The 24,893-nt window shown below is 48.0% G+C and overlaps 1 protein-coding gene and 1 non-coding gene across 23 annotated transcripts; both read left to right on the top strand.

Moving 5' to 3' along the window:
- The first annotated feature begins 129 nt into the window (after positions 1 to 129).
- Positions 130 to 10,933, top strand: Arl4d (ADP-ribosylation factor like GTPase 4D). 22 transcript variants are annotated; one of them, XM_063269145.1, is made up of 7 exons: positions 130 to 829; positions 3,972 to 4,037; positions 5,694 to 5,821; positions 7,473 to 7,583; positions 7,992 to 8,098; positions 9,302 to 9,488; positions 9,629 to 10,915. In XM_063269145.1, exon 7 carries the CDS (start codon positions 9,732 to 9,734, stop codon positions 10,335 to 10,337), a length of 606 nt encoding a protein of 201 aa, XP_063125215.1. In that variant the 5' UTR covers positions 130 to 829; positions 3,972 to 4,037; positions 5,694 to 5,821; positions 7,473 to 7,583; positions 7,992 to 8,098; positions 9,302 to 9,488; positions 9,629 to 9,731; the 3' UTR covers positions 10,338 to 10,915. The 22 variants fall into 22 exon arrangements, with proteins under 22 accessions (XP_063125215.1, XP_063125221.1, XP_063125224.1 ...); XM_063269142.1 differs by lacking the exon at positions 130 to 829 and adding an exon at positions 3,729 to 3,868; XM_063269146.1 differs by lacking the exon at positions 130 to 829 and adding an exon at positions 3,729 to 3,868 and having other exon boundaries at positions 9,302 to 9,427.
- LOC120095480 (U2 spliceosomal RNA) lies at positions 875 to 1,065 on the top strand. Its single transcript, XR_005490943.1, has one exon. It is a non-coding gene; the product is annotated as a U2 spliceosomal RNA (small nuclear RNA).
- Positions 10,934 to 24,893: the final 13,960 nt, after the last annotated feature.

A 24,893-nucleotide genomic window follows, 5' to 3' on the forward strand; every position in this document is an offset into this window, starting at 1 on the left:
GGTGATACGACTAGACCTTTGTCATATCTCCTTGGAAAATGTCACAACTGTACACTCAGGATTTATCTCCAGCTTTTAACCCCTTCTCCCTGCAGCCTCCTATGAATATCGTTGATGCTCTTCCTGGATGTGGGAATCCGGCCTGGCCTTCCTGCTCGATCTTACAGGTTCCTAGGATTTAACAGCGGACCACAGAGAGATCGAAACTGTGCCGTGGCTGTCACAAGTCACCCTAGTACTAAGGAGACAGACGGGGTTGTAGTAAGTTCAAGTCTAGCCTGGGCTACAGTAAGAGACCCAATCTCAAGCCAACAATTAACAGCCAAAGAAAGGAATACGTAACAAATACAGTAAGGTAGAGTTTCAAGGGTCTGTGCACCCCTTGACCTGATCAGCGCTTGCACAACCGGGGAACTGTGTTGTGGCCACTGGAACCCTCCAAATTGACTGTTTCTCTCACCTCTTTATAAAGGCTCCTAGGCCCGGCTAAAAAGGTTGAGAAAGAGAAAAAAAGGGAGGGAAAATGGAAGAGGGTGAGGACCCCTTGTGGGTCTCAATTTTTCATCTGAAGTATTGTGAAGAATCCAAGCGCTCGCTGCTCTGGCTCGAAGCCGTTCCTGTCGCTGGCGTGCGCTGGGCGGAGCATGCAAATGAAGACGCGGCCGGGTCTCCGCGGAACTCTGGGAGCGAAAAGCTCAACAAAACTTTGTCGGCCTACTTGGATCGCTCAGGCTTTTCCCGGCGTAAACTGGTGGAGAGGGTAGAAGAGGAGTGTAGGTGTCGGGCGCATGTCTGCGGGCGCGCGAACGTCGGTGACCGTGAGTTGAAGGTGTGCGCGCTGGTGAGTGTCGCGGGCGCGTGTGGCCGATCAGGTATCGCTTCTCGGCCTTTTGGCTAAGATCAAGTGTAGTATCTGTTCTTATCAGTTTAATATCTGATACGTCCTCTATCCGAGGACAATATATTAAATGGATTTTTGGAACTAGGAGTTGGAATAGGAGCTTGCTCCGTCCACTCCACGCATCGACCTGGTATTGCAGTACCTCCAGGAACGGTGCACCCCCTCGGGGGACTCAAAACTAAAGTTTTAAAATTAGACTGGAGCTAGCTCCTTTCTTCACTGGCTGTTTTCTCATTCTCTTGGTTTTTGTTAAGTACGTGTGTATCGTGACTTATCATTAGCTTTGTGTGTTAGCTATCTTCTTTTTGATTTTGGTACATTAGAAGAGGTCACGTTAGTTACAGATCGTCGTGAGATAGACATCATGTGAATGTTGGGATTTGAATTCAGGACCTCTGAAAGAGCTGTGCTGTTCTCTCCAGCCTGGTTTGTGACTTTTGACAGGTTTTTCTACTTCCCCAGACACCACGCTTAAAAGGCCACCTAGTTTCCAGTACTCAAGAGCCAAAGGGGAAATGAATCGAGTCTAGCCTGGTCCTCACAGCAAATTCCAAGATAGGCATTTTAATATCTTTTCGGCTTTTCGAGACGAGGTTTTCTGAGTACCCCTGGCTGTTTCTGGAATTTGCTAGGTTGTAACTTACTCCCCCTTCAACTTAGATCCGCCTGCTCCTTCCTCCGGAGTACTGGGGCTTAAAGGCGTGCAGTACCACGCTCTAATTTAAATCTCGTTTTCCTCAAAAAAGAAAAAGGAAGAATGGAAGAAAAATAAAGTGAAGACATTGTACAGCCCCAACCTGAAGCCCTACAAATATTGTCAGAAAAATGCAGGAATCAAAGGGACCCAAATCATCTTCGCTTCTTAGGAAAAATCAAGCAGTGACAAATATGTCCACCAGGAGGCAGCACCTGCTCATTTCCAACTCTAGGCTCTGGTCTTCGTTGGGGTTTAGAGATAGATGATGTATCCTAGTAGGAGAAAGGAGCCCTTTCAATGCTTTGCTCCAGCACCCATTCTGAGACACAGACTTTGGGGTGTTGAGGTAGTATAAGGTATTAACTCATTACTGGCCTCTGTCTTGTCCCCCAAAAGTCCACACTCAGGGATGGAAGGACAGTTTAACAGTTTCAGAGCACTCTGGCTGTTCTTCCAGAGGATCCAGATTCAATTCCCAGCGCCCACATGGTGGCCCACAACCATCTGTAGCTCCAATTCTAGGGATCTTCTGTCCTCCAGGCTCCCACATGATACACAGTCATACATGCAGACAACACTCAGAAAGTAAAAGCAAAACTTTTCTTAAAAGTGCATATATGAGGGTTGGGGATTTAGCTCAGTGGTAGAGCGCTTGCCTAGGAAGCGCAAGGCCCTGGGTTCGGTCCCCAGCTCTGAAAAAAAGAACCAAAAAAAAAAAGTGTATATATGAAATTGTCTGAGAATAACTAAAAGATTTTTTTTTTCGGAGCTGGGGATCGAACCCAGGGCCTTGCACTTGCTAGGCAAATTCTCTACCACTGAGCCAAATCCCCAATCCCAAGATTAAAAAAAAAAAAAAAAAAAAAACCCTCTCGATATTTTATTTACTCATGTTTATAAAGATCTGTTTATTTTACTTTATGCATATGATCTCATCTGTCCTGAATGTATGTCTCTGCCCCTTGTGTGCCAAGGAGGTCAGAAGAGAGCATCATGGCCCCTGGAACTGGCGTTATAAATTGTTATAAATTGAGCCACCGTGTAGGTGCTGGAAACTGAATCTCAATTTTGCAATAGCATCAGGTACTCTTAACCACTGAGCCAGCTGTCTGACCCTACTTATTTTATATGCATTTTTATGTGTGTGCACAACGATGTGTGAATGTGTGTGTGAGTGTTCCAACAGTGTGGAGGTCAGAAGACAACTTTGTGGAGTCTGGAGTCTGTTCTCTCCTTTCACCTTTATGTGGGTTATGGGGATGGAACTCAGGTTGTCAGACCTGTGGAGCCAGAGCCTTTACCTAATAAACCGCATTGATACCCACCCCTCCCTTCAATATTTTAGTCAGGATATCATGTAGCCCAGACTGGCTTCAAGCCTATGAAATGCAGAATTTCAAGTCCAGTCTTGGACAGTCCATTACGAACGGAAGCACCGAGGTCTAAGGACCTTCTGACTGGTGAACTTATAAGAAAGGTGTGCCTCCGTGGTCAGGGGCTCCCCTCGGCGTGTTTAACCACTCCACCTCACAGGATTTCTGTCAGAGAGGAAGCCAGACACAGTGCTGTGCTCAGTGTAGCTGCAGATGAGAAGAGCAGGCTCCCACCCTCCGGACTTCAGGGTGCTGCCCACACAGCTGGACTCTGATGCGAGTCAAGTGGGAAGTCAGAAAAGGGAGAGCAGCGGCTCCTAGTTTCATCTGTCCTACTGTGGGGACACTTACCTAACACTGGTCACTTAAATATTGTTTCAAAGCCCCTTCTTTCAAAAAACCTTCGTGAGCACTATCATCACCCTCAAACTAAAAACAAACACCCCTCAAAAAGAAAAAAAAAAAATTCTACCGGGCTGTTAGGATTTCGAATCTCAGTCTGTTCCTGGACAGAAGATACTAAGTCACCATGATTCCACGTGGAGAGGTTTAATGAGAGAAGAGTAGAACGTGCCATGGGCACGTGGAGGGGGAAATGAGGGCAAGAACAGAGAAGAACAAAGAACAAGAGGGGTAAGAGAGAGTAAGAGGAGGAGGAGAGGGCAAGCAGCCCCTTTTATAGTGTCAGGCACAGCTGGCTGTTGCCAGGCGACTGTGGGGCGGAGCATTCCTGGCTGCTGCTAGGTAGCTGTGGGGGTGGAGCTTAAACAGAATACCAACACCGGCCCTCCTTTGCCGCCTTTGTCTCCTTTCCGTTTGTCCATTTGCACCTTCCCTGCAAACATGTAAGATGAGGTGTGGAGTGAGAAAGTCCGTTTCATTTCCTTTATCAGAGAGGTGACAGTTTCCATCTTGGGTGTGAATCCCATGGGGGAGGGAGTGTTAAAAACATGACCTGACACCTAACAACTTGTGGGCCTTTTGTTTGTTTGTTTTTCAGTTTCACAGTCCTTAGAACCTTTGTTCAAAGCCAGGGATGTTTGCCCAGTTCCTAGTTGGAGGCGGGGTGAGTGACCTTGGATAAGTCGTGTAGCCTTCCTGTGCTTCAAATTCTTTTTAGACAAAATTCACCCAGATCTTGGTTGGTTGTGTTTTGTTTGTTTCTTGTTTAAGTCTGCTGGTGACTTCTGCCTAACTCCCCTTTCTCTCCAGCCCTCCCTCTCATCCTTACTTATTAGTTTGTTTGTTTGCTTGCTTTTTGACACAGGGTCTTCAAAGAGATGACTCAGTGGTTAAGAGCACTGACTGCTCTTACAGTCATGGGCTTTGTGATTTGGTGTCGGTTTTAGACTTGCTCAGGTTCATCTCAAGCTTACTATGTAGCAGAGGATGGCCCTGATTAAATGAATGATTCTCTTGCCTCCCTTTCTCAAGTGCTGAGATTAGAGGTGTGGACCACCACAAACTCTTTACTTTTGCATTTTGAAAGAACGTTGACTGTGTAACACTGACTGCCCTGAAATTCACCAAGTAGACTGGGCTGACCTAGAACTTGTTACCTCCCAGTGCTGGGACCACAGGGTGGCACCACTGTGCCTGATTCAGTTATGAAGTTTAAAGAAAAAATTGTGCAGAAGCAGGCAGATCTCTGAGTCTGGTCTACAGAGTGAGTTCTATGACAACCAGGGTCTTTTTTTTTTTTTTTCTTCTTTAAAGATTTATTTACTTATTTAGTGAATATGAATACATTGTTGCTATCTTAGACACACCAGAAGAGGGCATCAGATCTCATTACAGATGGTTGTGAGCCACCCACATGGTTACTGGGATTTGAACTCATGACCTCTAGGAAGAGCAGTCAGTGCTATTAATCCCTGAGTCATCTCTTCAGCCCAGAGAAACCCTGTCTTGAAAACAAAAACAAACAAAAACAAAAAGAAAGGAAAGAAAACCGTGTTAAGCTCTTAGACTAGAGCCCAACATGCAGGGTACTCCTCAGGGTGATATTCCTTATGTCTTTGGCCTACCCCCTCTCCCAGCTTCACTATGCTCTTCTCCAACTCTGGGCCTTAGCCACCATTCCAGTCTGTCCCATCATCCCCATTTCGGGGATGTAAAAAAGTTACTAAGGTCTCAGTCCTAGACTAATCTCAGAAGCTCTCTAGGGATTTGGAGGCTCCCTGGACTGCTAGGCAAGCCAGGTGACTGATTTTGTGGTAGGGAGGGGACAAAGAAGTGGCATGCTGAAACATGGGGAAGCTTCTTTATCAGCATTTGCTGGTTGGAGGTGCCCTGCAGGAAAGGGCTGGGCTCTTGCAGTCCCGCAATGGCTTCCCCTCCTCCTTTTCCAATCTTCTTCCGTTAGGGTAACATGACCACCTTCCTTCTGCCTTGGACAGGGGTCTTGGCCCTTTCTTTTTTCTCTTCTTTTTTTTTTTTTTCCGGAGCTGGGGACCGAACCCAGGGCCTTGCGCTCGCTAGGCAAGCGCTCTACCGCTGAGCTAAATCCCCAACCCCTCCAATCTTCTTTACACGTAGCTTTTCCTAAGGGTGATCCTGTTGCTCTTTTGGTCGTCTTGCCTTTTGTAACATCTCCTCCCATACGGACAACCGGAACTGCAAGGGCTAAACCCGATGCGCCCCCCCTCCCCCCACGCCTAAGTGCTACATTTCTCGAAGCCTTTCCAGAAGCTTCTAACTGACACATTCTTTCCCTCTGAAGTCCCCATTTGATGATTTGTAAAAAGCTCACTGCATTTTCCTGAGCTGCCACTGCCTGCCATTCCTTACGGACTGCGACCTTTGAGGCTGGAGGCCGCTGTAGCACTGAACTCTGGCTCGTGCAGACAGGTGAGCTCTAGTTGATCAGTTTACTAACTCACTGGGCAGACGCTCTGCTGCTGCATCATCCTGCCTGGTTCACCTGTATTTTTGAAATAGGGTCATGTTAGGGTGCCCACGCTGGACTTGAACCAGCCTAGGGATATAGCCTAGGGAGGTTATGAACTTAGTGTCTCCTGCCTCCTCGTCCAGAGTACCTGGGATTGATTACATTCTGTGGTTATGCCCGGTTGAACTTTTTTTTTTTTAAAGATTTATTGATTTTATGTATATGAGTCCACTGTCACTCTCTTCAGACACACCAGAAGAGGGCATCAGACCCCATCACAGATGGCCGTGAGCCACCATGTGGTTTCTGGGAATCGAACTCAGGACCTCTGGAAAAGCAATCAGTGCTCTTAACCGCTGAGCCATCTCTCCAACCCAACTTTTGTTTTTTTAAAGTCCATTTTATTGTGTCTTCTTACACAGTGTAACACTGGCTGTCACTGTGTAAAGCTGGCTGTCATGGAACTCACTAGGTACAGTAGGCTGGCCTTGAATTCAGACATCCCCCTGCGGGGCTGGGGATTTAGCTCAGTGGTAGAGCGCTTGCTTGCCTAGGAAGCGCAAGGCCCTGGGTTCGGTCCCCAGCTCCGGAAAAAAAAAAAAAAAAAAAGAACAGACATCCCCCTGCTTCTGTAAGGAGTGCTAGGATTAGGTATGTGCCATTGTGCCTAGCCTTTTTTTTTTTTTTTTTTTTTTTTTTTGGTTCTTTTTTTTTCAGAGCTGGGGACCGAACCCAGGGCCTTGCGCTTCCTAGGTAAGCACTCTACCACTGAGCTAAATCCCCAGCCCCCCCCCCCCTTTTTTTTTTTTTAAGATTTATTTATTTATTAAGTACACTGTAGCTGTCTTCAGACACACCAGAAAAGGGAAACAGATCTCATTACAGGTTGTGAGCCACCATGTGGTTGCTGGGATTTGAACTCAGAACTTCTGGAAGAGCATTCAGTGCTCTTAACCACTGAGCCATCTCTCCAGCCCCGTGCCTAGCCTTTTAGAAGCTATCTAAACAAGACAGGCCCTGGGAGCTCTGCTGTTGGTCTGAGCAGGCTTGATGGAGGAGGAACTTCCACCAAAGCTGTCTAGCCCCACAGTTTCCCCCGTGAGAAGAGGTACAGCCAAGTGGTGAGCATCCTGGCACTGAACTCAGACAGATCTCGCTCAGTCACATACAACCTAAATGTGATCATAAGTCTTTTAACCCTCTGCAGCTTTCTCTACTTGTAAGAGAGAGACAACAGTCCGTAGCATGCTATTGTGAGGTAATGGGGTTCTCAGCACTCATCATGCAGGAAGCCGAGGCCCAGAGATCGCTAGGGTGTCCAGGCTAGCCTGGGCTACATAATGAGATTCCCATCTCAAAAGACAAACAAGCAAGCAAGCAGAGCTGGGTATGGTGGCTCATGCCTTTCATCTTAAAAACAGAGGCAGGTGGATTTTTGCGTGCCAGGCCAGCCTAGTCTACATAGTGAGTTCCAGGATATCTAGGGCCATATAGAATGACCCTGTCTCAAAAAAACAAAAACAAAAACCAACCAAACAGAAAGACATCCCCCACCCCCAAAATGCTTGAAGCAATGGCTCAGTGGTTAAGAGCCATTTACTACTCTTCCAGGATCAGTTTCCAGCACCCATGTGAGGCAGTCACCAGTCTCAAATTCTGGCTCCAGGGAATCTGACACCTTCTACTGATAACATGGGCATATACTGACACACACGTATACACGTAAGTAAAGATAAATTTAAAAGGGGTTGGGGATTTAGCACAGTGGGCCCTGGGTTCGGTCCCCAGCTCCGAAAAATAGAAAAGAAAAAAAAAAAGATAAATTTAAAAGCACTAATAAAAATAGCAGCTACAGGGCTGGAGAGATGGCTCAGTGGTTAAGAGCACTCTGACTGTTCTTCCAGAGGTCCTGAGTTCAATTCCCAGCAACCACATGGTGGCTCACAACCATCTGAAATGGGATCTGATGCCCTCTTCTGGTGTGTCAGCGGCAGCGTACTCATAATTATTAAATAAATCAATTTTAAAAAGTCAAGTGGCTCCAAAGGGGGAAAAAAAAGCGACTACAGAGACGGTTTAGTGGTTAGGAGGACTTGCTGCTCCTGCAGTGGTTCCAAATTCGGTTCCCAGCACCCGTGTTCTGCAGCTCCCAAATACCTGTAACTCCAGTTCCAGGGGATCTGACGCCCTCTTCTGGCCGTTGTGGACACCAAGCAAGAAGCAAGCAAGCAAAGCAGGTAAAACATTCATATAAAATAAAAATCTGTAAATTTCTTCCCCACAAAAGGTAAGTGCCTGCAACCCCCACACCTGGGAGCGCTGTAGGTAAGAGGATCAGGAGTTCAAGGTCATCCTTGATTACGAAATTAGTTTAAAGCCAATTGGGATTACATGAGACCATGTCTTGGTAATGGGCTTAGTACTGTGTATCTTAGTACAGCTATATCTGTATGGAGGCTCCAGGTAAATACTGCTTTGCAAACGAGACGAAGAAAGCGACTTGAATGAGTACCATCGAATGAGGGAAGATAGGGAAAACTTGTCAGCATCTCTTCGAGAAGATCCTTAGGTGGAAGGAAACTATTGGTGGGGCCCCGCAGCCTGATTGAGGGAAAGTGGATGGGGTGGTGTCATTATTACACATTCCATTCCCTGATCTCACCAGGCGCAGCCACGCCTGTTCCTTTGGTTCTTCCCACCTCCCAGCCCTAACGAAGTCCAGGCTCTATTCCAAATACTGAATAAGGTAGAAAAGATTAAATAAAGCGGTTCCGGATAGAACAAGCACTCTCTCCCGAGGCTGGGGCTGCAGGGGCCGGCTTGGTCTCAACCTAGCTCCGCCCCGGGGGTGCTGATTGGTTTGCGTCATGTGACGTCACGAGAGGGTTTTTAACCAGGAACCTGAGCAGCGGCACAGCAAAATCCGCTGGGGTAGGAAGCTGCGAGTTGGTGTCTGGTTGGCGTAGCTGCCTGCGAGTGCGGCTGACTGAAGGTAAAGGAGGGTGCCTGGACGATGCAAAGACGACGATGCCTTGCGGGGTTTCGGGGAGCGGGTGTCGACGGCCCGCTGGAGAGTCGCAGGGTTGTGAGGATGGCGGTCACAGCGCCCGCAGGGGCGTGCCAGCGTTGTGGGTATGCAGAGCTTGTGGGAGCCCGACCCGTATGGGGCTCTTTGGGCATACTGCCCGACCGCCTCCTTCCTGCGAGGATTCTCCTCTGGGGAATGGAAATGGAGATTATAGATTCTGTTTTCCTCTAGCTCGGAGAGGGGCGCAGGAAAACGACCTTACTTTGGATCTAGCCTGCAAGATCCGCAGGATCCTAGCCACCTGAGGGTTTTTCTGACCTCAAGGCTTGTCCTAGGGCGCCTAGGGCAGGAGAAAGCCTGTGTTACACCTGTAGCCACTTTCATTTTCTTTCTTTCTTTCTTTTTTTTAAAGAAAGGGCGAAGGAGAAAGGCATTGGAGATGGCTCAGCGGTTAAAAGCGCCTACCCTAAAACATGAGGACCCTAATTGATCCCTGAGACCCACACACTCTTGCAAGTTGTCCTGACTTCCCCCTCAAGTTGCGTATGGCTTACATATGTGCACGTTAATTTTTTTTTTAACTTGTGGGGAAAAAAGAGGTACCTAAAGATCTTGTTTTAATAAGAGGAATATTTAGAAGGGCGGGGTGCTGATTTAGGAAAAGGGTCCAAAAGTTGCAATTTCTTGTTTATTCTGAATATTTTTTTTCTTTTTTCTTTTTTGGCCTTCCCTTGTTTAGACAACCCAGCCTGTAACTACCTGCCGGTTCAAGGCCGCCTCTCGCTGGCCTCCTCTGGAGCTCCAGACTTGCTCCTGAGGTCTACCCTGCATCCTAGCTCGCCATGGGGAACCACTTGACTGAAATGGCACCTACGGCCTCATCCTTTCTGCCACACTTCCAGGCACTGCATGTTGTGGTCATTGGGTTGGATTCCGCCGGGAAGACTTCCCTTCTTTACCGCCTCAAGTTCAAGGAATTTGTCCAGAGCGTCCCCACCAAGGGCTTTAACACCGAGAAGATCCGAGTGCCCCTGGGGGGGTCCCGTGGGATCACTTTCCAAGTGTGGGATGTTGGGGGTCAGGAGAAGCTTCGGCCACTGTGGCGCTCCTACACCCGCCGGACAGATGGACTGGTGTTTGTGGTGGACTCCGCAGAGACTGAGCGGTTAGAGGAAGCTAGAATGGAGCTACACCGGATCAGCAAGGCTTCCGACAACCAGGGGGTGCCGGTGCTGGTGCTGGCCAACAAGCAGGACCAGCCGGGGGCACTAAGCGCAGCGGAGGTGGAGAAGAGGCTGGCAGTCCGAGAGCTGGCAGCCGCCACGCTCACCCACGTGCAGGGCTGCAGTGCTGTGGATGGGCTGGGCCTGCAGCCGGGACTAGAGCATTTGTATGAGATGATCCTGAAGAGGAAGAAGGCACCCCGGTCGAGCAAGAAGAGACGGTGACCCGCGGCTGCCCCTACCCTACGTGCTAGGGGTCAGTACACATTATAGTCAGGCAGGGCCCGTGACCTCTCAGCCAGCCTGGGCGCTGGACCTGTCCACCTCAAAGGACTGAGGGAGCATAGGTGGCCCTGTGTGCCACATGGGGGAGGGAAGATGAAGGTGTCTTCACTGCCCTTCACCTGCAGAGGGTAGGGGCTGCAAGACTGGAGACATATGTAAATGCTAACTGGCCCCGGCGCTCCTTTCCCTGCCCTAGCGTTTTATTTGGATATATATTTTTATCTTTGCAGGGGGAGGGTGTGTAGAAGGTTGTCCAGAGACTGCATTTAGGGGGGAACCGAGAACATCTTTCCGCTCTCCACAATTGAGGAGAGGGGTCTTCTCAGCTGCTCTTCTCATCACAGTCTTTCTGTGTCTGTGAAAGTGCCAAGAATTCTCCCCACGTTCGAAGATCCCTGTCCCTTTTTTTATAAACCTCGAGTGTCCTCTGTATTACTGTTTTGTCGTTTTTGGGTTTTTTTTTTTTTTTTTTTTTTTTTTAGTATTTGCCTGTAAGTTATTAAAGTTGGATGATTCTAGCTCTTGTTTGGATCTGGTAACTTCCTCTCACCTTACTTAGCCCTATGGAGAGTTTGGGATTTGCATGGAGAATTGGGGAAGGGAGAGAGGGGTTTGCTTATCCTGAATGAACAAGACACAAGACGGCACCCACAGATTAGATTACACACTTATGGGGTGGCTGGTACAAATTCTGGGGGAAATCGAAAACCCCTGAAGCTATTGTTGCCTGACCTAGTTTAGGGGTCATAGCTCCTCTCACCTTCCTGCATCCTCTGGCCCTTGCTCCTGAGACCACCTGCTCCTAGGTCTCTCTGTACCCATGACCACAGTGAAGAGTCTTTCTGGGCCCCATCAGCGCTTCCCTGGTGTTCAGCCCAATCCAACTTTCTCCTTTTGGAGGATGGGATAAGGATGAAAAGTAATTCCTATCTGGCCGTAAGCCACCTCCAAGAGCTCAATCCTGCTGACGATGGCTCTCTCTGGCAGCTGCTGGTGCTTGGGAGACCTGGGTTGGCCTGGTGACTAAGCCTGAATCTTCAGCTTTGGGAACAGCAGCTCTTCTCCCAGAGGGGGCACAGTCATACTCTACCCAACTCCCAAGCGGGGAGACAAGATGGGAAGGGCACGATCTGCCTATGTTGATAGGACAAGCGGAGAGAGCTGTGGTGTGCACCTGCAGTCCTAGCATTTGCGGGGGGTGGGGGGCAGAGGCAGGAGGGTCAATCCAAGGTGAGGTGAGACCCCACCAAACAATCAGGTCCTGAGTTCCTGCTTAGGTCTCCAGGGGCCCCGCCTCCTGCAGGAAGGCCAGCTGTGTCTGACAGAACAATAAGATTCTCCTAATCTTTCGGGTGGGAGTCCTGAGAAAGCAAAGGACAGCCTAGGCCCCAGTCCCACCCACAGCCTCTGCAAACATGAGATCCTTAGAGCAGCCTGACGATCCTGCCCTTGGAGCTGATAAAGGGGTGGGGGTAGGGGAGCTCTCAGCAGCTCAGCCTGGAGGAGGCTTCTTTTCCGAAAGCTGAAGCTGCCTGCCGAGTCCAGGGCCACCTAGATTTGTCCTCCCAACTCCCTTGAAGCTCTGGGAGGGGTGTGTGTATGTGTGAGTGTGCATGTGTGCATTGATCCGGAAGGGTGCCCAAGTGTGCGTCAGTGAGAGGGACAGCTTGACAGAGCTGCTGGGCTGGTTCTGCCTGGAATGTGTGCTACCTGACCTCTCTGACACGCCGGATTGATGGCTTTCGGTCATTTGGAACAAAGTTCTATAGGTCAGGGACAGTACCGGGCTGGGAAGAACATGGCCAGAAGAAGGCTTGTTCTGGGAGATCTTTGCTACCCATTTCAATTCTGCTTATGTTTTAAAATCTTTAATAATCTTTAATGATCTTTTGTTTCTTGGCCTTTTTAAAAACATTTAATCATCTCTGGGATTAAGGTCTCCAGATCCAAGGAAAGAGGCAGAGGGATGTATTTCCTGCTCTCTCTTGGAAAGAGGCTTCTGAGGTGCCAGCTCTTGATTTGGGCATTCAGCTAAATGGCGCTCCTTCTTGCCTATGTAGAAATAGATCCTCCTCACTTATGTCCTAGCTATAGGGCAGGTCAGAGATTCTGATCCTCGGGACCATGCAACTGTTCCAGCTCCCCAAACCCTTGGGCTTGACTGTTGAAGGAGGGGAAGGTTAGCAGATGAGAGATGGAAAAGCCAATTGCTTTGACAGTCTGGTGGAGGAGAGAGGGGAGCCCCGGGGAACTCCTGTGTAGCTGGGGGCCAGAGAGTCATTGGGAGCTTTGGAAATAATCCTGACTTGGCCCGTCAATGGGACTGGAGAGCTGCAAAGGTGTGACTGTTTCCCTGTGTCCTCGAAGGGAGCTCGAGAGAGGGAGTCCCACTCTCCAGCTCGGCCTAGGGGATTCTGAGTTCTGAACATTGGGCCAAGGGCAAGGCATGGTGTCATTGGCGAGGGCGGGAGGCAGGTTGTATTCAATTTGTTCTAGTTTTCCTTAGGAAGTATACTTCCCTCAGAGGAGAAGGTCTCTAGGGCAGGAGTGGTGGCTGGAACTGAATGCCTATAAAGGGAAGATGGAGAAGACCTCTAGGCCCAGAGTTGGGGCTCCCAACTCATCCTTCCACTCACTGGCCACCCTCTTTACTTGCACAAGTCTGAAGGAGAATCCATAGGAAGGGCATGGTCCTTGTTTACTTTCTCTTCTTGGAGCCTCTCGTTCTTGGGACAGAGATGGTGGTGGCTCCATTCCCTGCCCTCCTTAGTCCTCCTGTACTGCACATGCACTCAAGGAAAAGAGGGAAAGGAGAAGGAAAAGCCCTTAAGGATGAGAGTGGGCAGGGCTTTGCCCAAGGACACACAGCTACTTCTGGATACATTCAGACTCTAGTTCCCAGGCAAACAAGTTATCACCACTGAGCTTTCCGCTCCTATCCTCCCCCCTCCCCACCCCCTTCTCTCTGAGTCCCCACTTTTTGATTAGATTAAGGCTCAGCTTTCTTCCCTCCCTCCCTTCCTGAGGAGTGGAAGGTCTTATCTCCTAACCTAACAGCTCTGGTTTCAAATCTGTCCAGAAAGTCCACACCCTCCTTTTACACAATGTATCATTAGAGTCTTAAAACATCGTCTAGGAAGCTCACCCAACCCAATCCAGGAGGCAGTTAGGAATCCAGCCCAACATAAAATCATAAACATTTGAGGGGCTGGGGATTTAGCTCAGTGGTAGAGCGTTTACCTAGGAAGCGCAAGGCCCTGGGTTCGGTCCCCAGCTCCGAAAAAAAGAAACAAAAAAAAAAATCATAAACATTTGAAACATTCTAAGCTGTTTGTGAAAGTTCTGGAAATTCAGTTGTGTGGCTCTCCAGCATTGAAATTTGCAGATGACAGGGTATGTCAAGTCTGGGCAAGGCTGGGCTTGGCAGCACAGGCCTAATATTGGCATTTGGGAATCAGAGTTAAACGTGAGTTTAAGGTCAGCCAGGGAAAGTGACACTTTGACTTAAAAAAAAAAATGTACAGACCTTATTGAAAGAGTGGCCTATTCTCTGTCAGGGGCCTTCTGAGTAAGGGGTAGGCAGTAGAAGGGGAAAATACTGGAGAGGAGGCTATGAGGCATGCCCCTACACCCCATCCCTTCACCCTCTCACGCACACACAGAGCACAGTTCCTTGGAAGGAGCAGGCTGAACATTTGCCCGGGTGCGCGCTGCTGAGAAGTCTGGATGGAATCCTAGGCTCTTGTCCCCTGGTTGAGCCAGAAGAAAACAAGTTTTCTTTTAAAAAAAAAAAGTTTAGTTTTTTTAAATTTAGTTAGCCAGGTGTGCGTTGTTGAGTTCAAGCCTCAGCACTGAGACCGAGGCAGGAAGATCACCTAGAATTCCGTGTCAAACTCATCCTAGGACCCATGCAGCGTGCAAATACACACATAAAGTAAGAAGAAAGAATTCACTGACCATCATCCATGGCAGAGGTGATAGGTCTAATCTAAACAGAGGAAATGCTGGGCGGGGTGGTGCATGTCTTTTAATTTTAGGATTCCTTGAAAGGCTAGTGGATCTCTTGAGTTCGAGGCTCTCCTGGTCTACAGAGCGAGTGAGTTCCAGGATAGCCAGAGCTACACAGAGAAACCCTATCTCGAAAAATAAAACAAAACAAATAAACAAACAAAAAACAAAAAGAAAGAAAGAAAAAAGAGGAAGACGGACGTAGAGGAGCACTGTGATCTAAGGTTATGTGCTAAACATCGTGAACACGTTCTAATCTATTCTCCTGTGTGTCTTTCTTTGCGTGCGGGTAAAGAGATGTATCTTTCTCACCACACGCGGGCTTACATAAGGTGTCCTGTCTGGCTTTGCCGTATTCATTTATATCTTGGCCATGATTCATTGCTGACACCTCTGAGGAGTTTTCTTACTCTTTTTGATGACTGCATGAAATTTAATTATGTGAGTGCATCATCTTTTTATTAATGAATTTATTATTGAATTCACCGCATGAATGAACCGAGAGAACCTCCTTGCAGATTTTTTTGTACACTTGAGGAAAATCCCTTGTTTCGTCAAAGGGTATTCTGTGGGCAAGTTCAAGGTGGCTCCCCTGGTAGAGTCACCTGCTGCCAGCCCAGACAACCTGGGTTGGGACAACATGAGAGAGAGAAAGGACTGCCCCCCGAAATGTGTCCTCAGACTTCCACACTTGTACCGTGGCTCACTCTCAGATATGCACACGCACACAAAAAAAACGGTTTGTTTGTTTTAGTGTTGGGTGCTTGGTGGATCACACCTTTAATCTTACAGTGTGCATGCATCTCTGTGAGTTCAAGGCCAGCCTAATCTACTTAGTTCCAGGCCAGCTGCACAGTGAGATTCTGTCTCAAAAAGCAGAGCAAAGCAAAGCAATAAACTTATAATTATTTTGTTTTGTTCCTTCGAGACAGGATTTCTCCATGTAACAGCCTGTTCTATAACTCACTCTGTAGACCAGGCTGGCCTTGAACTCACAGACATCCCCCTGCCTTTACCTCCAGAGTGCTGGGATAAAAGGCTCGTGCCACAATGTTTCCTTTTTTCTTTGTATGTGGGCTGGTATGATGGTACATGCCTTTAGTCCCAGTATTTGGGAAGCAGAGGCAGGAGTACAAGGCTAGCCTGGTCTACATAGCTTGGTTTCGTTTGTTTGTTTTTGTTGTTGTTGTTGTTGTTGTTGTTGTTGTTGTTTTGTTTTTTTTAAAGGTGCATGAAGGGTAATACGTATATAAGGCAAGTATTCCTTTCATTTCTAACATTTGAAGGAAAGAGAAGTTTAAAGTTTATCCAACCTCACCCTCTAATTGCTGGTCTCCGGGCCTCTCCATACTGAGTTGTATAAAGTGGCTTTGCTTTAGAGAGGGAAGAAATATAATCGGTAACTGAATAGAGGATTCATCTGGGTGGAGAGCGAGCTCAGTCTCACCGCCACTGCCGGCTGCCTGGCTGGTGGCGGAGGCTGGCAGATGGTGAAGGCTCCCTAGCACTCTGCTTGTCATAAACGTCAGGCAAAGTAGGCGACGCAAGTTCTGAAATAACTCCTGGGGTGGAGGGGACTTAGCTCAGGGAGGGAGGCTGACAGAAATGTTTGCTGGGAAATGAGCAGGGAGGGAAGCCCTAAAGAGGGAAAAGGAGGTTCTAGCCCCGCCCCGTCTCCTGCGACCCTTGCCTGACCCTTCCAGCGAGGGTTCCCACCAATTGCTACCAATTGCTCTCTCGGTGGATCTGATTTCCAGAACACGGTAGGCTGTTTGAAGCATGGATCACTCTGGTTCACTCAGACCGGTTGGTTAGTCCTGGCACACCACCCTCACCCGCCTCCAGGGGAGTGGGGTAGGGTGAGGTGGGAAGGCGGAAGGCTTATCTCCTTCGTACTCTGAGTGCCCTTCCTGGTTAATCTGTGGGAAGATCCTCAGAGGAGGGGAGAGGTTACGGTTGTTTTTAAAGTGTGTTGAAAGCGAGGTGTCTTGAATCCCTCACCAAACTTGTGTGGGGATTAAACACGAGCTTAATACTGTTGTTGAGATTAACAACCAGAACAAACAAACAACCAAACAGACTTATCTATTTTTACCTATGTGTGCATGCTGGTTTGTAGGTATATGCACAAGAGTGAAGGTGCCCACCAAGGCCAGGGGATGGGGGTGTCCGGAGAACTGTGGAGGTCTCTTAGAGGTAGTTATGAGTACCCTTGTGTGGACACTGGGACCAGAACTCCTGTCCTTCGGAAGAGCAGTGCTAGGTCTTAACCTTAGAGCCGTCTCTCCCACCTCATCTCCGGCAGTGTTTAGCGTTGGGAATTTTATTTGGTTCTTGTCTTGTGTTTTGAGACAGGGTCTCTCTATGTAACTGAAGTTGGCAAAAACTCGTGGTCCCCAGGCCTCAGCTCCTGAGTGCCAGGATTCCAGGCATGCCCTGTGCCACCACGACTGGCTCTGGTTCGGTTTGGTTTTTGATGTTTTGTAGAAAGCCACCCACTTTCCGCTGTATCGCAGAACTACCTTGTACTCTCCCGAGTTCCTCTGATGGTGAGGACAGAACCCCCAGTCTGACCAGACCATGTCTGAGAGAGAAACCCGCAAGGTAACTGAAGGGCAAGATGACCTTAGCGCCAACCATGATTGTGACCAGGATATCCCTTTCTCCTTGTCCTACATCTAATCTATAAATGAGGGCCTTGGGTGCCGTGCTGGATACTTTTGCGTCGACTTGGTACAAGCTATATTCACCTGAGAGGAGAGAACCTCGATGGAGAAAAATGTCTCCATAAGATCTGGCAAGCCTACGGAACGTTTTCTTAATGATTGATGGGGGAAGGCCCAGCCCATTGTGGGTGGAGCCACCCCTGGGCAAGGTGGTCCTGGGTTCTATAAGAAAGCAGGCTGAGCAAGCCACGAGGAGCAAGCCAGTAAGCAGCACCCCTCCACGGCCTCTGCATCAGCTCCTAACCTGTTTGAGTTCCTGTCCCGACTTACTCCCATGATGAACAGCACTGTGGAGGTGTAAGCCAAATAAACCCTTTCCTCCCCAACCCCAAATTGCTTTTAGTCATGGCGTTTCATCTCAGCAATAGTAACAAAATTGAAGCAGGTTAACAATATCAGTTCTCTCTTTCTCTCTCCCACACCCTGCATTTGTTTGTTTGTTTTACCGAGGCCTTATGCAGCCCAGGCTGACTTCGAACTTGCTATGTAGCCCAACAATGGCCTTCACCTTCAGTCTCTCAAGTGCTGGGATTTCAGGTGCCCGGTACCACCAAGCTCAGCTTAAACCCAGACATAGGGTTGTTCTGTTTTGAGAGAGCATCTCACAGGGTAACTCTGACCGACCTGAAACTCGTCTTTAGTCAGGGCTTTTGTTGTCATTGTGTTGTTTTTGTGCTCCTAGGGATTGATCCCAGGGCCTGGTGGATGCTTGAACACTCTCAGCACCCCTCCCCCACTCCTGGCTTATTTTATAGTTATCATTAAGAGGAAGAAGTAATTTCTCTCTCTCTTCATCTCATCTTATCACCCTGTGGAATGCCCTTATTTTGGGCTAAGTTTGTTTACCTTCTAGGCAGGAACCTAGTTTGCTCACTGCTCTGTCCACCAAGTATTACCTATCTCTGGGACACTGGGTGCCCCCAAGGACCCGAGGGTGGGGTAGGAAATGGTTTTAGTTTATAAGAGCTGACAGGCCCCAGGAAGGACAGCCAATAAAAAAGATTGGACATCGTGTAACTTTAAAGGCTTCCAGGAGAAGGAGGAGAGATAAAGAAAATAACTCTAAACCAGGACAAAACATCCCTGGGTTAGATTAGGGAGGGACTCTGAGCATTGGCCTGGAGCAGTCCTGGCCCTGCCAGTCCGTGAGGAGGAGAGACCTGAGTCTGAAGGTTAAAACACAGTTTCATTCCACCCTTTCTGGTAATTAATTACCTAGCCTAGGACACTCCTCAGAGACTGTCCACCACTCCCCTCCCCCAGTTCTTCCCACTGTCACCTGAGGACATTCAAGTTCTCTGAGGTTCCTGAGACTCTCCACTGTTGGGCCAACAAGATGCTCAGTAGGGAAAGGTGGTAAAAGCTGTTGAGGAGGACAAGCCAGAGGACTTGAATTCAATCCCTGAGAGCCATGTGGTGGGAGGGAAGAATTGATACACACGCACAACACACACTAACTATACACACACACACACACACACACACACACACACACACACACTACAATAAATGAAGTGTAACTCATTCACTTAAAAACTTAAGGGGTTGGGGATTTAGCTCAGTGGTAGAGCGCTTGCCTAGGAAGCACAAGGCCCTGGGTTCGGTCCCCAGCTCCGAAAAAAAGAAAAAAAAACTTAAAAATATGTTATTTAAATTAGTTTAATATGTTGGTGGTACACACTTGCAATCCCAGCATCCAGGAGGTAGAGGCAGGAGGATCGAGGTTGTTGTTGGAGAGATGGTTCAGTGATTGAGAGCATTGGCTGCTCTTCCGAAAGACCTGGGTTTGATTCCCAGCACCCACATGGAGCCTCACAACCAAAAGAGCCCTTTGCTGTCAGCCTGAACCAAATGAGACCCGATGTCAAAAGCAAACAAGCAAGTTATTAATTAATTTTGTTTGTTTGTTTTTCCAAAACAGAGTTTCTCTGTATCCCTTGCTGTCCTGGAACTCACTCTGTAGACCAGGCTGGCCCTGAACTTACAAGAGATCCACCTGCCTCTGCCTCTTGAGTGCTGGGTCTAAAGGAGTGCACTACCACCTCCCAGCTTACTAATTACTATAAAAAATTAGTTTAGGGGCTGGAGAGATGGCTCAGTGGTTGGGAGCACGGACTGCTCTTCCCGAGGTCCTGAGTTCAATTCCCAGCAACCACATGGTGGCTCACAACCGTCTGTAATGAGATCTGGTGCCCTCTTCTGGTGTGTCTGAAGAGAATGACAGTGTACTTATATAGATTAAATCAAAAAATAAATCTTTTTTTAAAAAAAGTTAGTTTAATCTTGTTTTTATTGTTTTTTTTAATTTTTTATTTAAATGCTTGTTTTTATATAAGATCTCACTGGGTAGCTGGTCTGGAACTCTCTATATAGACCAAGCTAGTCTCAAATGAATGGAGCTCTATCTTCCTCCAGAGTGCTGGGGTTGAAGTCCTAAGATACCATGCTTGACCTTGCCTGGTTTTTTGTTTGTTTGTTTACTTGTTTATTTGTTTATTTTGGCTTCTTTTGAGGCAGAGGCTCCTGTAGCATCTCGTTTAATTTATAGCTGAAGCAAAACGCCTAATCCTCCTACCTTCGCCTCACAAGTGCTTACAGACATGGTCATATTTCCCTTTCTCATTTGTCGTCTTCATTTTCAGTACTGGAATTCAAGTGTGGCAAGCCTGTGCCACTGAGTGACATCCCCGGTCCACTGAGTGACATCCCCGGTCCATATCTCTTTCTTTTTTAACCTTTAAAGGGTGTGGCTGCTGGAACTGGGGGTGTGGCTAGGTGATAGTTTGCCCTGCATGTTCAAGGCTCTCGGTTCAATCTCAGCACTTTAAGCAAACAAAAAAGAATGCAGCTTCCAGAAATATAAAACACACACACACACACACACACACACACACACACACACACACACGGGTCACGCCGTGTGCCTATGGCCGATGTGGACTAGATATTAGAGTCAAAGATGTGCTATTTCTCCTCCAAAGTCAGGAGAGACCAGCTCAGACCATAGCTGTCCAGGAGAGATTACAGGGAGGCCTCTTGGCAAAGAGAACTGAAAAAACCCGAAAGATCTGCCTGCTCTCCTTCCTGGAAAGCTCTTGAATAGCAGCAAGTTTTGCATATCTTGACTGATTTTAAGATATCTTCAAACTAAGGTCTTCCATGACCCATGACTCAAACTTAGTTAGGCAGTGATCTCCCAAGTTCTATTTTTTATTGTTGTTGTTGTTGTTTTGGTTTGGTTTGGTTTGGTTTGGTTTTTTTGAGACAAGATCTCACTGTATAACCTCGTCTGTCCCGGAACTTGCTATGTAGACCAGGTTGGCCTCAAATTCCCAGAGATTGCCTCTGCTCCCTGAGCGCTCAGATTAAAGGTGTGCGCCACCACACCCCGATCTTTCAGGGTGTTTTTAATTCTACAGTCACCTTTCAACGCCGCCTGATGACAAGCCCAGATACGTGACAACCACAGAAAATTCCGAACGTGATTTTACCCAATAGTGTCTGATCTTTCATCAGACTGCTGGAGCAGCAGCCACAGTATCGACAGCCTGAGCTTGCGTCAGCCTGACCCTCCAGCCCCGACCTACAAGGTGCTGGAGAAGCCAGAGGGCTTAGAAAGGTCCACAGGAGGAGGAGGACAGCTGTCTGAATAATCCACAGACTAGATTACCTGCTTCTGATTCTGCACAGACATAAGCAGGTAGTTTATATGTAAGCTGGATGACAGGGTGTGTGTGTCCTGCGTGCATGCCTCTGTGCATGCGTTTTTTTGGTTTGTTTTTTTTTTCCGGAGCTGGGGACCGAACCCAGGGCCTTGTGCTTGCTAGGCAAGCGCTCTACCACTGAGCTAAATCCCCAACCCCCTGTGCATGTGTGTGTGTGTGTGTGTGTGTGCGCGCGCACGCGCGCGTGCGAGTGTGGACAGGATAGTGCTAGACTAAACCCTTCACCTCATTTATCCACCATCCAGGACTCCAATCACATTGTTATCAGTCACGTGCAATCTGAATGGGATTCGGGATTCGGGATCTGACATGTTCTAGCCACTGGAGATATGGAATAATTTTTATACAAAGATAATGTGAGCATTTGTTGCCCTTGCTGAGGACCTGGGTTGTATTCCCAATACTAACATGGTAGCTCCTAGCCATGCAGGACTCCAGTTATTGTGGAGGTCCACTGGCCACCAATACATTCTCAGATAAACGTAAAAAATAAAAGAGATAAAGTAAAAAGCAGTGGGTTTGGGGGCTGGTTGTTTAGCTCAGTGGTCGAGTGCCATGGTTACTGCTTACAGGGCTGTAGGTTCCATCTCATTTGCATAAAGGAGAAAATTGTCTTCGGCCTGATTTCCTCCATGGAGAGACAAACAAGGGTCCCTGGTTTATAGCAGAGCAGACGTTCAAGAGAAAGGAAGGGGGGCTGGAGAGATGGCTCAGCGGTTAAGAGCACTGACTGCTCTTCCAGAGGTCCTGAGTTCAAGTCTCAGCAAGCACGTGGTGGCTCACAACCGTCTGTAAAGGGCATGTCTGAAGTCAGTGCCTGTGTACTCACATACATGAAATAAATAAATAAATCTTTAAAAAAGAGAGAGAGAGAAAGGAAGGGAAGCAAAGTGGGTCACAGGTGCTAAGTAAGGCTGCCCTCAAGAGCTCTGAGTCTGTTGTTGTTTTAATTACCCGGTCAGTCGGAGATGCATTCCAAAAGGAATCCTGCCCTGGCTGATGGCTCACACTTGCAACTCCAAAATTCAACCTTGCATTCAGAGCCAAGTTGGGCTCCGTAGTGAGACTATATCTCAGAGACAGTCTTTGAAAAGAAAAACAGAAGGGGAAAGACTGCAAGGTGACCCCAGCACCAGGAACACACATATAGGAGCACCAGGAGCTTGTCCAGACTTGGCTACATAGTGAGGTTGAGGTTAACCTGGGCTATGGGAGATCCTGACTCAGAAAAACTGATAAATAAATAAATAAATAAATAAATAAATAAATAAATAAATAAATAAATATTAAGCTGGACATGGGGGAGCAGGCCCTTAATCATAGCACTAGGGAGATAGAAGCAGGAGGAACAAGAGTTCAAGGTCCTTAGCTACATACTGAGTCTGAGGCCAGTGTTGGTCAGTAGGAGGCCCAGCTCAATCACATCCGTTATGCCTGCTCACACACACTGCTAGAGGAAGGCTGGTCTCTTATACGGGTGTCATCAGATGACTAGCTTCTGTTTGCTCTGAGCAATCCCTAGGCCAAGGGCAAGTGGCCAGAGAACACCCCCGGCCAGTATGGGGGCTCTAGGTGGAGCCTCAAAGGCTAGAACGAGCAGGCCGACCTGAGCAAGGCCCAGTCTGGATCACCACTCTCATGTTGTACTTCATACCTCTCAGTACCCTCACTGGCCCTCGTCTGTACTCATCCTACCTCATTTCACCCTCATTCCCAAGCCCTGGTCACTACCTACGATCTAGCCTGGTTGCACTTGGCATATACCTGAAAGTCTGGATGAAGCCCTGAGCTTCTTTAAGAGCCAACAGGGAGTTGGGACTCTGGAATTTCTCTTGCCTGCTCAGTGGGTCCTTCATTGCCTCAGCAGAAGGTGGGGGGTGGGGGGAAGCCTCAGGGAAGACCAGCCGCTAATTCCTTTCTCAGATTTTCTTTTTACTGGTTACATCCAGCCTCACTTCCTGTCAGAGAATGGACGGCCCAGAGGCAATTCACACACACATACTCCCACCAACACTCCAGGCTCAAATCCTACTCAGACATCACAAGACACATTCCCTTGACCGGAAGGGTGGGCCTGGCTTGGTTTCCTTTGAAACTTTAGATCAGAAAAGACACCTCCTTTCCTGGTCCTTTCCCTGTCACCGCCCAGAGGCTAAGCTGGTGGGAGAGTGGAGGAGTAGAGAGTTCAGTGGGAGGGGTGGGCATGGGGGTGGGTGTGGAGGTGGGGATAGGGTTGGGGGTGGGCGGACTGACTTTTGAACCTTCCTTTTCTTTTGACTCAGCCCTATCTAGAGGAGCCAGAATCCTGAGGCAACGGACAAAGGAGAAGCAGAGAACATTCTTTCTGGGCAGGAGGTTGCTGTTTTACGTCTGAGATTAAATCAAGAAGTTTCAGTATCATGTCTTCATATCCTTCCTGTCCTTTGGACCCTAGCATTTGCTGGTCCTGCCCTAGGTGTGCCTCACAGACACACACACACACACACACACACACACACACACACACACACACACCTTACATTGTTGAAACCAGAGCTGCTGCTGCTTCTTGAGAGAGGGGTGGTCACATACCTGTCCTCCTGGGAGGTGACACTTCCACTACACCTCCACAGGTTTCATGTGAGCCTCACCCTACCTTTGGCCTAGTGCTGTCAGGGTGGACAGCAGGGATGTAAAATCCAGCTGGCCTAGTGCCAACCAGGAGGACACTCTTACACTGGACACGCCAAAAAAGCAACTCTCTCTCCCAAGGACTAAACCCAACTGAAACTCAGCCAAGAGCCCAGCAGCAGCGTTTGGTCCTAGATTACCGAAAGAGCCTCAGGGGTGACTGAGAAAAATACCCCAGAGACATTTTGAGGATTGGCAGGAGCCCCAGGCTCTCTGATATCAAAGGCAGACCTGTGCCCAGAATAAAACTTAGGGTCTTGACTGGACACAATGAGACTGATAGTCCAAAGTATTTGCCATCCCTGAAGCGGGATAAGGGACTGCCCAACTGGGTGTGTCTTCACCCTATTAGGCAGGGGCTGGGACAGTAATTGCTGTAATTCGTTGATGAATGCAATTTGCAGCTGGCTCCTCTCTGTGTGACAGGCTTCAATTAAAGCTGCCAAGGGATCTGGGGGCTTGGTGTTGTCTCCCTCTCCTTCGCCTGGTCTCCCCACCCTCAAACAAGAGGGATTCTTAAGACTAGTTAGTTGAATCTCCACTTAATACCTGAAGATAGAAATTTAGAAGAAACAGTAGTAGAGACAGATTTAAAATGGTGGGTCATTATTTGATACCGGAACTGTTCCTGGATGGCCTAGATGGCCTAGAACTCATTCTATAGAAGCAAGTGGGGCTTCTCATGACCCTGCCTCCCAAGGGCTGGGATTACTGACAAAAGCCACTATGGTTTTGTTGCTGCTACTGCTGCTGCTGCTGCTTGTGTATTTGTTGTTTTTCTTTACAGGTTGTAGCTAAGGATGGCCTTAAGTTGCTGATCCTTCTGTTTCTACTTCCTCCGTGCTGCGTTACAGGCAAGGCCACCACATTTGGTTTTCTCTAGTGCTTGGGACGGAACCCAGGGGCTCTCGGCAAGCTCGGTGCCAACTGAGCCATAACAGCTCCTCAGTTTTTGTTTTTTTGTTTTTTATTATTTATTATTTATTTTTTTAAAGCTATTTTTTTAAGATTTATTTATTTCATGTATGAGTACACTGTCACTGTCTTCATGCACACCATAAGAGGGGATCAGATCCCCATTACAGATGGTTCTGAGCCACCATGTGGTTGCTGGGATTTGAACTCAGGACCTCTGGAAGAGCAATCAGTGCTCTTAACCGCTGAGCCACCTCTCCAGCCCTATTATTTATTTTTTAAAAGACACGGTGTCACTTCTGGTGTCACTCAGCCTTTTTAAAAAAATTTTTTTTTCTCATTTATCCTTGAGGAAGGTTGGTGCCAACTCCCACCGCTAATATTCATGTCCCTTGGCAGTGCCTGACACAGGGCAAACAATAGACAGTATTTCAAATATTTATTTATTTATT

The sequence above is a fragment of the Rattus norvegicus genome, chromosome 10 (assembly GCF_036323735.1).
Source record: "Rattus norvegicus strain BN/NHsdMcwi chromosome 10, GRCr8, whole genome shotgun sequence".
Lineage (NCBI taxonomy): Eukaryota > Metazoa > Chordata > Mammalia > Rodentia > Muridae > Rattus > Rattus norvegicus.

Excerpts from the sequence above, each read along its gene's own strand:
- Arl4d (XM_063269145.1), top strand. The coding sequence starts at position 9,732 with ATGGGGAACCACTTGACTGAAATGGCACCTACGGCCTCATCCTTTCTG.